General features: G+C 41.1%; 1 protein-coding gene across 3 annotated transcripts in view; it reads right to left on the bottom strand.

Annotated features, from left to right (window-relative positions):
• Positions 1-12,775, bottom strand: part of LAMA1 (laminin subunit alpha 1) — a 197,645-nt gene that overhangs the window by 46,640 nt on the left and 138,230 nt on the right. For all 3 annotated transcript variants that reach the window (XM_053250001.1, XM_053250000.1, XM_053250002.1), the window contains exons 24-36: positions 12,087-12,230; positions 11,338-11,517; positions 10,547-10,732; positions 8,644-8,771; positions 7,022-7,142; positions 6,753-6,890; positions 5,921-6,042; positions 5,321-5,407; positions 4,706-4,899; positions 3,484-3,626; positions 1,171-1,269; positions 504-615; positions 197-359 (exon numbers count right to left, since the gene is read on the bottom strand). In XM_053250001.1, coding sequence (XP_053105976.1) covers positions 197-359; positions 504-615; positions 1,171-1,269; positions 3,484-3,626; positions 4,706-4,899; positions 5,321-5,407; positions 5,921-6,042; positions 6,753-6,890; positions 7,022-7,142; positions 8,644-8,771; positions 10,547-10,732; positions 11,338-11,517; positions 12,087-12,230 — 1,817 coding nt within the window. The remainder of the gene's footprint in view (positions 1-196; positions 360-503; positions 616-1,170; positions 1,270-3,483; positions 3,627-4,705; positions 4,900-5,320; positions 5,408-5,920; positions 6,043-6,752; positions 6,891-7,021; positions 7,143-8,643; positions 8,772-10,546; positions 10,733-11,337; positions 11,518-12,086; positions 12,231-12,775) is intronic.

Below are 12,775 nucleotides of genomic sequence, written 5' to 3'. Positions count from 1 at the left end.
CCAACCTTCGAGCCTGTCCAGTTTGTTCTGAATTTTGATTATGTCTTCTAAAGAGTTTGCTACCCCACCCCAACACCTCAGCTTTCTGACATCTTATATTCTAAATATAATTTTCTGCAAGTTCTAGATATAATTTTCTGCTAGTGCGTGTGTTATTATTTTGTTGAGCATGCCCAGAAATATTCAGCAGTCTTACTTTAGTTCAAGAGTGGCATTTTGATGAAGCTGCCTGAAATATCTTCCACGCATCACGTCAAGCATGATGGGGATCTCATCTTGCAGATCCTGAAATGTCCTATTTGACAAAGGGAAATCAGTGCCTAATGTTTCATTAAGAGATGCTTCCACTTCCTCAAGAACTAGATGGAGAGAGAGAGAGAAGCAGTTAGGAAAAGAAAGGAATTTTATTAATGTTTTCTCTTTATAAACAACTTTTATAGATGAATATGATATATTCTTACTCCAAAAACATAATTACACATAGCCTACTACCAGCATGTTACCTTTAACTGTTGCCTGTAATGTGTCGATAAATATAGCCAATTCTCGACTCTTGTTCAAGGTCCTTTCCGTGGCATTGCTGATATACCCTCCTCTTTTTAATAGTCTAGTTATCTAGTATAAAAGTAAATTGTAGTTTTATTTCATCTGAACTGTTTAAGCAGTGGCTGTACCAAAGAATGCAGAGCATATCTAGAATTCACACTAAACAATGCAGGACACTAACCATCACAAACTTGTGAAATGAGCTAGTTTCATTTCGTTTCCATATTACTGGCCGTATTATCAACCACACCCTACAAGATGAGTAAAATATCATAGAAATGCTAAAGACACATTTCCAAGAGAATCAGAAACAAGTTATAGTTATCAGGTTTTTGAGCCCTAACAATAGTAAAATAGTACTTAAAGATGGCATAGGTCGTAATGACAACATCCTAACTCTATGCTGGGAAACAACTAGTTCTGGCAACCCTGTGTTATGTGATGGTAATTTTTCTTTATTAAATACTAAATGAAAGCTATGAACACTACCCATAGTCTAGCAGGCACATTTCAATAAACTCGCTATGAATTAAATTCCATATAATTTAACTTTACTGAATTCTCTGTGGTTTTTCCCCAACAAGCATCAGGTTTTGATAAGAAATATAACAACAAGATTCCTACCTCTTTATGTAAACGGTCTGTACTACTTGATAAAGTTACAAGATGGTCATTTACATTTTCCAGTGAGTAGGCTGAGTCTTCTTTAGACAAAAAGTACTCCTATAAGTTAAAAAATAAATAAATCTAAATTTTCAACGAAGTGTTCATGAAGACATTGAAGAGGTGGATAGCTTCTGCCTTTTAGGATCGACTGTCAACAGTAAAGGATCCAGCAGTCAAGAAATACACCACAAACTCGCACTTGGTAGGGTTGCAATGAAGGCCTTGGAAAGGAAATTTAGATGCTGTGACGTGTCTACACCTACAAAGATTAGAATTGTTCAGACAATGGTTTTTCCTATGATACTCTATGGATGTGAAAGCTGAACTTTGAAGAAGCAAGATAGAAAAAGTATTGACGCTTTTGAACTTTGCTGCCGGAGAAGACTTTTGAGGATACCATGGACAGCCACAAAAACAAACAAATGAATCACAGAACAATTCAATCCAGAGGTACAAATGACCAGGCTCAAACTATCATATTTCGGACACATTATGTGAAGATCCAGCTCCCTTGAGAAGTCCATAATGCTGGGAAAGGTTGAAGGAAAGAGAAGAAGACGAGCAGCAGCAAGGTGGATGGACTCGAATATGACAGCAATGAATCTACCACTGAGAGACCTTAAAGGCCAAGTTGAAGACAGATCATCCTGGAGAAAATCTATCTATGTGGTCATTAAGAGTAGACACCGACTTGACGGCACTTAATCAATCAATCAATCAATCAATCAATCAATCAATCAGTTCATGACTGAGAATTATACACAAAGAACATGACTTCTGCCCATTGTTTAAAATGCACTGACCATTGTTTTAGTCTATTTCTCTAGTAATACTTCCAGTGTCCTGCAAAATGTCTGCATGGTAACAAAACATTTCTAGAATAAAACAAGTACAATTCAAAACCATTTTACACATCTATATATTTAATTCTCTTAAACGTACCTGCCGCTAATCCCATGCGTGGCAGCTCTCGCGTGAGAGCTGCGGATTAGCGACGGGGACGGGAGGAGAAGCGGCGGCCACCAGGACAGCAGGCAGCTGTGCAGGAAAAGCAGCCTGGCCGCTGAAGGAGAACGGCTGCAGGGAGGGGGGATAACAAAATGGGGGGGCGAAATGGGGGTGGAGGGGGAGAAAGAAATGGGGCTGGAGGGGAGGAAAAAGAAATGAAGACGGGGGGGAGACAGGGAGAACTAGGGGCGCAGATGCTCTGCACCAGGTCAGCTACTTATAGTAAAAGATGGAACATATATTTTTATTATGAAAATGTTATTGGTCTTATTAAAAATAGAACTTATCACATACAGTAACATCAACAATATCAAAACAGGACATTAAGAAGACAAGGGAATATTATTAAAGAAAAAAGCAAGTTGATATCTATGCAGTGTAAGATTTTAATTCAGTCAAGATGCTTAAATAATATAATAAACATAAAATTAAGTTACTGCCTAATCTGGATATCACTTATGCAACAAGTAATATACCTGAAATAACACTTCTCTGGTTATTTCAATACAATGGGTGGGCTCAGATGACCAAAATATTCTCTCTCTCTCTCTCTCTCTCTCTCTCTCTCTCACACACACACACACACACACACACACACACACACACCACTTCCTCCACTCTCCTTTACCTTCTTGGCTCCATTGCTGAGCCATGACATTGACATTGTGATTGGTCATCATGATCACAACAGATCTGTAGCTTATCTCAACCTGGAACTTTTAAGCTAGCATTTGAACACCAAGATTCAACTCTGGTTTTGAGTGCTGGCTTAATTGTGGTTTATACACCTCAGTTAAAGCGCCACTCCAGGTTTGGACAGGCCATGGAGCTGAGGTTTAAATAAGTAATGATGCAGGCAGACATAATTGGAGGAGGTGTGAGGAGAGAGCACATGGACTCAAGGTCATGTTCCTGACTGAATAAGCTATGGTTTATTCAGTAATCTGAACCTAACCTTTTGTTTAAATCTCTAGCTATGTGTATACTACCCCCAGTTTCAGAGACAATGTTATTGTAAGTTGCCTTGAGAATATTTTATATAGAAAAGCAACTGGAACATTTAATAAATAACAATGGTAGCAAGAAAGGAGCATTTGAAAGATTTTATATTAGGATGTATGGCTATACCAACAGTTTGTACTGTATGAAATGGTGCTTATTGGCTAGTGTACTTGAATGCGGCCACCAGAACTTGTCATGGCTTATATCAGAATTCTGTCCTAGAAGATACAAAATATTTCCAAAATGCTATACTATACATACCTTTACATGTTTTGTTGCATTTTCTAGGTCTGATAGTATTCCATAAGGTGCCAGGACAGCATCAGAAAGGTTAACCAAAAACATAGCTTTGTCAAGGTTATCCAGATCATTTAACAATAGACCTGTGCAGGCATCATCACAAGCTGAGGAAACAGTTTGAGTGTATCAGTTTTCGAAGTTAAAATTTGACTTAAAAGGAGACAGATTTGCATTAGACAGTATATTAAGAAGGCTCACAAATAACACTAAAGCAAAAGAGAAAAGAAAAAGGGAAAAGAACCAAAAGCACCAAAGTAAAAAGGGAGATGAGTTTCTAGTTGATACCCACAAAATATGTATTTACATAATTTTAAAATGCTGTGTACACACACACACACACACACACACACACACACACACACACACTCATTCATTGGGATGTAAGTTGCATTCTCCAGGGAGCAGCGTCTTAACATGAATGCTACCGTATGAGTGCTTCCCCTGTAGAGTTCTCCAAAGGAAGCTGTCTAATTTTCAAAGAGTAATTTGTTTCACTGATTATTACCTTATCCAGGGAAACAATTTTCTCCAGGAAAACTAGATAGTTTCCTTTGGAGAGCAATAGAAGGAAGGCACTCCTACTGCAGCATCCATGTTGAGAGCCTATTTTCTAGAGAAAAGAAGAATGATCTTGAGAACATTCATTCTCTCTAGACATACAACTACAGAGCCTTACATATATAGATCTACTGCCCTAGATCCTTGCTCACTTGTTATCCACAGTACAATAAACTCCTTTCTGACCTACTCTTTTCCATATGTCTGCTCTCTAATAAATTTACCTCTGGGAGTCTGACAATTACAACAAAAAGTCTACAACTTAAAGAAACTGCATATGCAAGTATTTAAATAAACATTTAAAAACCCAACCAATATCCACCAATCGCAAAATACCAAAATCCAAAACATAATCAATGTGTCTTTCCAAAAGTACAAACACGTGTGTGCACACACTGACAACCACCCACCCCTTTATATAATAAAGAATGCACTGTAGCTTGTACTGTAATCCAAAGCATAGTTACTTGGAAGTCCCATGAATTCCAGTGGAACTTAATTCCAAGCAAGTATGCTTAGGTTTGCAGTCTTAAGGGACAATTGTACCTAAACAATATCAAACATATCTCCCAATTTCCTTTCTGTAAAATCCTTTTTAAAAGTTAAAGCACAAAAGGGTACTTACAAACACATTGGTTTTCTACAAGGATGTGCCTTGATTCACATTCATCACAAAGGTGACCTGTTACACCTTGCTTACAGCTACATTGCCCAGAGACATGATCACAGTTATTGTTAAAAGAACCACTTGGGTTGCACTGACACTGCTGACATTCACCACCAGGGGCTTTAGGATCTCCATAATACATTGGAGAGCACCTAGAAGGAAAAAAGTGAAAATGAGTATTTCTTGAATGTCCAGTATTAGAGCCAGATATGTTTGGATTCTGGCTCTTACTCTGCCTCCAATGTACATAACCACCAATATGCACTATCCCTATGCTCTTTATCACTGTATGCCACCTGTATCACAGCTGACTGTGGCTCACAGTCTGGAATGAAACCTATTTTGTGGAAGTTGGGGAAAAGTTAGAGGGCCCCTGTTAATTGGGCAAAGATAATTTTTTAAAGAGGATAAAGAGGCATATATAGCAGGGGGGAGCAATGCCCCTGTTCATAGCATCTCTCCAGTGGCTGTTGCTGGTGCTGTGTGTGTGTGTTGGTTTGTATGCTTAGGACCAGAGTGCTCATGTACATAGCAGACTTGTTGAAAATCTCTTGAAGAGTTTATATATCTCACCTTTCACAGTATTGCCCTTCATATCCAGTGGTACAAGCATCGCAGTGGAAATCATTAACACCCTTCATAAGGCATGTGGGGCTAAAGCTTGAACAAAGAGAAAGCATTATTAGAGTACCTTCATGCATACCTATGAAAAAGTCCCTTTCACAGAGGAAACTAGTATTCAAGGAAGAAACTTAGGCTGGCCCGTTTCTCCCTAACTTGCTAGTTTTCTACGTGCAGGTTGTTTTGTAACCCTGCCATCCCATAGCCTGAAATGGCCAGGAAAAGATGTACCACTTATTCTGTTAATGAGAACTGGCAATCAATTGGATATAAGCACAATCCACAATGACCATTTGCTCCAGTGAACTTGGTCTGGCACTGGTTTAGTCATTTCACCATCTACCATCATTACTATTTAAAGTCCCCACACTGAGACCAGTAATAGAATAATTATCTTTATCCCCTGGATTTAAAAACAGATAAGATTACAATCCCTTAGAAATACAGCTGGCAAAAGTTTCCATCATTGCTGAGGGACTGACAACATTACTGGGCAACAGCAGGTATAACAAATAGTAATTACTAAAGACGTCAAAGTTAATTTTTAGTTACCTCCCAGGGCTAATTCTTGGACAAGCACACAGAGAACAATCATTGACAGATCCAGTCACTCTGCCGTAATAGCCTGGGGCACAAACACTGCAGTGGTCACCAACAGTATTATCCCTGCAGTCCTAGTAGGCAGAAATTCATAAAGTTTGAAATGAAAGCAATTTATGGTTTTAATTTATATATTTTTTAAATCTCTCTAAAATAAAATAATATATGTAATGTCCTTATTAACTAAGCAGACAATGAGCAGTCAAGAGACATCTGTGGCAGAAGACAGGGAGACTTTATTCCTTAGTCACATATGGGAAGATAAAACAGGCTGAAATCTGGGGGGAAAGCTTGGAATGTGGAAGACACACATCCCACTTTGGGCCTGTGTCCCCAGGATCTGGAGTGGGAGCAAATGTGTTCCCCTCTTCTTAAGAATATTCCAGAGCACAGTCCTAGTTATCTATGGTTACAGAACCAGGAGTGGATTTTTAAATGAAAATTAAAATAATCTTTTCCAGTGATCAACCTATGTATTAAGAATCTACAATTAAAGCGTGAATCGACTGAGGCTGCAATTGTGAGCATACTTACTAGAGAAAAAGTCCCATAGAAAACACAGGGATTTACTTCTGAGTAGGCATGCTTAGGATTGCACTGCACACTCATTAATCCCTTAAAGGGTGCAACCTTAATCAGAGTATAAGGGTAGTGCGTAAGAGATTACTTCACAAAATTTTGAAATTGTATAGGATTTTCATAACCTATATTCCAGAATTTTTCTTCCTGAAACGTTAAGTTTTGAAACTGTGACAATATGAAATAGCAACAAGGGCACCCATACCAAACACTTTCCTGTTTCTGGGTCACAAGCCTCACTGTGGTTGTTGCACTGGCATGGCATACAAGGTGTGATTAGCGAGGAGGAGACCTTCAGGCTGGTATCTCCACCTTTGTCCCTATAGTGTCCTGGTGCACAGACCTATAAGCAGAAAAGTTGTAATGTAATGAGTTGTAACGAGAAATGCAACTGGACTTGCTTCTTAAAAAGGCATTTCAGGCAACCATATTATGTCTTGCTACAATTCAACCCTTTGCCAAGACACAACATACCTGACACGAGAGTCCTGCATATCCTGTAGGGCACTGGCATTTTTCAATGAGATGAGCTGTTTTCCTAGCCAAGGGTATTTCATCAGTTTTCATGGCAATTTCCATAGAAACATTCGATATTCTACAAGATATTTATATAACACTTTTCATTTGGGAAACAAAAGTGGTCCAAAGCTGTAAAACTGACGACTTACAAATTGTCCAGTGGCTGGGGGTAGCTTATGCAAAGGTTTCTGCTAGATCAACCTGTCTACAGAACTTAAAGAGTAGATCCAAATGGAGGCTTTTGCATTGCCCCCAGACCCCAAAGAAGACAGGACAAACGTATATGGATGAAATATACACGTTATTGGCTACTTTATTAGCGCAAAATTAAGGTGTGGTTATTTGTTAACCACAATTCAATAACTACAAAATTTTGGGGAGATGCAACAAGAAAACAAACTGGAATGCAGGCAACTCCACCCCCTCACAGGGGCATCCAGCCTTCTAGCGACAGCTGTCAGCCCCTGCACGCTGTTGGGAGAAGCAACTGGGCCAGGAGGAGGCCACCAGCAGCCACTGGCTAGCAAACTCCCTGCCACACAGTTTACTGTGCTGAGGAGGTGGCAGCCTGGGTCACACACCCCTCGAGCCAGCTCTGAGTGGGTGAGTGAAGCAACCACCTAAGAGCAGTGTATTCCCAGCCTGCTGGGGCCACGAAACCCTGAGGGGCTGTTCCATGCACCACCCTTCACCCACAAGGGTGCCTCCAGTTAAACACCGAGAGATCCTTACCTTCAAGTGCCCAAACTCACCTGCCAGTGCAACCAACTCCCTAACGCACCTCCCACCCCTAAAATCTTCCAAAGAACAATCAGTGAGTAGGCAAAAAGAAGAAGAAAAATCCCCAACCACAGCCAATCAGGATGGAGACCAAAAATTCCTACTTGGCCCAACAAGCGACCAGCTAATCTTTCACTGAAAAACTGGATCCTAATTCCAGATGGGTTGTGAGGAGAGGGAGGGAGCTGGGCCGGCATGCATGTGACTACACCCAGCTCCCTGACTGGCCACCCAACCGAAAAGGTGTGAGGCAAGGAGGGGAGAAACGTCTGTCCTGCCCTCCAGCAGCCCAGGCACAAACCCCACCCCACCCGACGGCTTCACAGCGCCAGGTGGAGTGGCATTTCTACGGCAGTGGCAGGCAATGCAATTTCATGGAGGTCTGGATGGTGATGGTGGGCTCCAGAATTCAGTCACCTTCTCATTTATACAAAACCTGCAGGTGCCACTCCCCTTTATAGCTTAGCTATGCTGATGATTTAAAAAAAACATACCAATCATCCACATTTGTGCCACTAACTGCCTTTTATTACATTAGGGCTTTAAGGTTTTTACTCATGTAGCTCTTTATTTCCTAGGAAATAATGAGTTCCATGCAGCACAAGCACGTCCTTTTCTTTCCACTTCTGACTGCAGTTCCACATGCAGCACTGAAGGCTATTCTGGAGGGCTCCCTTTCAGAGTGTTTTTTAAGGGGTGAACCCCTTTGAGTAACACCCATAGTAAGACAAAACCTTACTATCTTGCTCATACTTTAAACATATGCAAGTTTCTAAGAAGAGTGGGCAGAGTCTTACCTGCTTTGCTGTAATCCTTGACCATAAGATGCCTTGATTAGAATATATTCTACATTGCTAAGCACTGACATGAAGTCCAAATGTGAGACAGATTCATCAGAGACAGAATTAAAATATCTCCAGACATTCTAAATAAATCAAAATAAATTAAATTAATTGCAAATGTTCAAAGAATACAAATTTGTCTGGCAGTCATCTGAGTTAATTGCTCCTCCTCATCATGGGACAAAATACTCCTCTTATGTTCCATTGGAACACAAAAGCATGTGTGAAAGGATAACAAGAAGGCATTGCCTTACTTGTCCAAAGAAGAAACTAAGACACCCACTCTCATGTCATTTTCCCCTGCAGTCCAAGCCTGGTGGGGCAATAATAATGGAGGAGGGAATCATGCCTATGCTGTCTATGAGCCATCCCTGCCTGGAATGGTTTATACGGTGCAAGAGTATACTGTGAAATTTGGGATGGTTTATACTTGAAAGAAGCTGAAGAGGCGTTATGCTCAGAGCAACCCACACCAAATGAGAAGCATAAAGGGTATTCACATGGGCAGCTATGGCAGTCCAGCCTGGGTTAGGCTGCGCATGTTAAGCACCCAGAGCAAGGCCGCTCCCAGCACTGCCCCCAAACCAAGCCCCACTTTTTAACCCAGTATTTAGCCCAGGATAAGTGAACCACAGGTTTGCTTAACCTCAGCCGGCAATCGTCTGGGTGGTCACCGTCGGGTTAAACAACTTCCCCTGGGAAGGAGCGGCTGTGTCAAGCATGGCAGCTGCTCTAACAAGAGTAGCCACCACGCTCTTGCACCAGGGCACCCTGGGATGTGAAGAGGGAGTCCTCCTGCTCCCAGCGTCTCCCTTAGTCACACACTGCTTCTGTGGGTGCATGGTGCAGTGGAGGGCTGGACGGCAGCCTGCCCTCCCTCCCTCTCCAGCAACATCATGTGAAAGACTTCACAGAGTTGCTCAGATACTACTACTCCAGTAGTTCAGTTTTAGATTTTAAAAGTTCAAATTATGCAGTACGAACCAAGTAAAACTCCTAGGCTTGTTTTACTTGTTAGTTTTCATCTACTGTACACCTTTGTTCCTCATTGTGTGACCTGTGAGCCACTGGCAACCCGGACAGACCCCAGTGGCAGCCCCTAACATGTTTCTCCCCTGCCCTCCTGCTGCTGCCTCTAATCCCCAGAGCCACCCACGGTCACACACACTTGCTCCCCTCCTGCCATAGCGCTCGCTCTCTCTCTCCCTCACGCCTGCCCCCCTGTCCTTTCCTCATTCTTTCTCTCTCTCCCCCCTCCTCTTCTCCCCTCTGCCTTCTGCCTCTTGCTCACTCTCTCTCCCCCTTCCCGACCTCTCTCTTTCATTCTCTCTCCCCTCCTCTGATTGTCTCGTGTGTACTGTCTGTCTCCCACCTCACCACTGCGGCCATGGCACTCACACAGGTGCTCTCTGTCTCTCTTCGCTTCCTCTTCCTCTTGCCAGGCATACATATCCTCTCTCCCCCCATCCCCATGCCACTGTGGCTGGGGCCACTGCTTTTGCTCTCCCACCCCACACAGAACAAGCCTTCTCAGTGGCTATGGCCCCTAATCTAAAAGTAACAATATATTCTACACTATTTGTATCTTTTCAAGCAATAAGGATTAAACCCTTAATATTTGCACAGTACACGTGAAATTTTAATACACATCTTAGGGCTGCTCCTCAGATTACATAGACATGACACAGTGTTCTCATGCAGAATAAATCACATGTTGCATGCGATAAATGGCCCTCAGAAAATTGTCAGTGGGTTCCAAAGTACGTATTATATTACTGAAACAAGTAAATATGAATTTATACAAATAACACTTTGCTGAACAAGACTCTACTCATTTCACTGAAATGTTTCACCCCACCTCCATCATCATGATTTCTTCGTCTTGTCTTACTCCATTTTCTGGAGCAGGAATGTCCATGTAGATGACCTGTTTATTGGTAGAACCACCCTTCATCAGGATTTGTGGTTCAAGGTTCGCAGTTCCAATACCATCCAAAGCGTAAAAAGCTGCTGAATACTTCAACTTTCCACCGTAGGCCATGAGCTGTTTGGGTGATTAATCATTACAGTTATTTTCCATGAATGGTTGTTCCAATGTAAACTGGAACACAGGCCTCCTTACAAGATTAATTCTAACTTAATTTGTAAACTTGGCTAAAATATTACAATTCCTATATATTTCTAATCTAATATCTTGCAAACAGATTCAAATTTGCTATTCAGCAACATAAAGCATCTTAAAAGCAAAATATTTTGCTTTGAAATACATTTAAGAATATGAATTGACTGAATGCAAAAATAAAAATTATATGTACCTTTTCCTCTAGATTTACTTTCATTTCTCTTACAAGCTGGCAATTGTGTTAATGTAAGATCTAGACCCTTCCCCAGATAACACAGAACTGAAAATAATTCCAAGCATATCTCATATCCACACCCCCACCCCCACTATCCACCTCCAGCACAGGACCTCCAGTTACTGTTGCTGGTGTCTATCTTGTGTTTCTTTTTAGATTGTGAGCCTTTTGGGGACAAGGATCCATCTTATTTATTTATTATTTCTCTGTGCCCTGAGCTATTTTTGGAAGGGCAGTATAGAAATCTAATAAATAATTAACAACAACAACAACAACAATAATAAATGTTTACCTGATCTCTCTGGAACTGATCTGGCAACTTCCAATAAAATGGCTCTGCATTCAAGTGTTGTCGGACTGTTGTGGCATCCATTAAGATATCAGGAAACTGGTAAAAAACACCTTCACTGGTTCCAGTGAGGTTACTTTGAGAAACCACATACAAAACGGCCTGTTCTGGAGCCAGGGTTATCTGCAATGCCAAACCAATAGGCCATCCTACATTATAGTGTGCACTGTTTATTGTTTCAACTTTAGCAAAATTTCAATAACCTAATTTCAAGTAACAAATTCATACATGCTCCCACTTTTTGAAATTTGGAAGCCATTTTATAAAAATGTTTTATATTCCAGTAAATGTAGTATTTTTTGATAAAGTTGCAGGCCATTTGTACATCATTTTACTTCTGCTTTTATGTTTGCCTCCCTCCATCTTTGCTGTACATAACTCACAGGTCACTTCACTAATATCAGGCTCAGTGTCAGAGAAAGAGGAGGAACAAAAACAAGAGAAGTCTTCATGTATGACATTACTCAGATAAGGAGGCTGTGGCAAAGCTTCAGGGGTTGTGCTAATTTTTTAGGGTTACTAAAGTCAATGCAATACGATGAACACACTCATGGAGGATTTATATAAAGAGGTTCAAATAAAGGGGTTCAAATAGTAATATGAGGCTGAGATGTTTGCAGACTAAACTGAGACAAAACTAAGTGGAAATGTAACAGAAAACTAAACACAGAAGATACAACTGTTTTACTAACCGGAATTCTCACATGGTCTTCTGCTTCTGAACAAGACTCTGACATCCCAGAGCAAAAACATGGAATGCAACCCAAAGGATTGACAGCGTGAAGAGCAAAAGTCCCAGGTTTGCATTCACTGCAGTGTAACCCAAACACATTTTCCTGGCAATGAAATATATTGTTAGGAGGAACTGAGCTTGAAGTTAGAGTGTAGCCCAATTTATATCCAGAGTAAAAATATCCACTGTTTGCATAGGTTTCTTGGGACAACTTCGAGTTTGTAGTCAAGTCTCCCAGTAAACTCAGGTAAAGCCTGCTGTGTGTAAAAGGACCAGGAGGCACAGGAGAGATTGGTGAAAATCTATGCCCAAACATCAGCTTTGTAGAGGTCAGGAAGCATTCCACAGTAGGGAAGCTTTTTTGTGGTGTGCTGTCAGGGACTCCCTAAGCCTGACACAGGGTATTCCTCAGAGGAGGAACCAGGTGAGTTGAGTTCTGATCCAGAAGCCAACCCTACCCCTCACAGATCTGGGGAACACCTGGATGAGGTTGCAGAAGGGGACAACTGTAGAGATGTGCATCTCTGTTTGTAGTATTCTGTATCTAACCTCATATATGCTGCCTTATTTCTATTTCTCAGATCTGTTAAGAACTTCTACCTCTGGTTTTATTCTGTTTTATCTGCAGTTGTCCTCCAATGCCCTCTT

The sequence above is a fragment of the Hemicordylus capensis genome, chromosome 4 (assembly GCF_027244095.1).
Source record: "Hemicordylus capensis ecotype Gifberg chromosome 4, rHemCap1.1.pri, whole genome shotgun sequence".
Lineage (NCBI taxonomy): Eukaryota > Metazoa > Chordata > Lepidosauria > Squamata > Cordylidae > Hemicordylus > Hemicordylus capensis.
The sequence above is the reverse complement of the archived record's forward strand: the minus strand, read 5'-3'. Positions and strand labels throughout refer to the sequence as shown.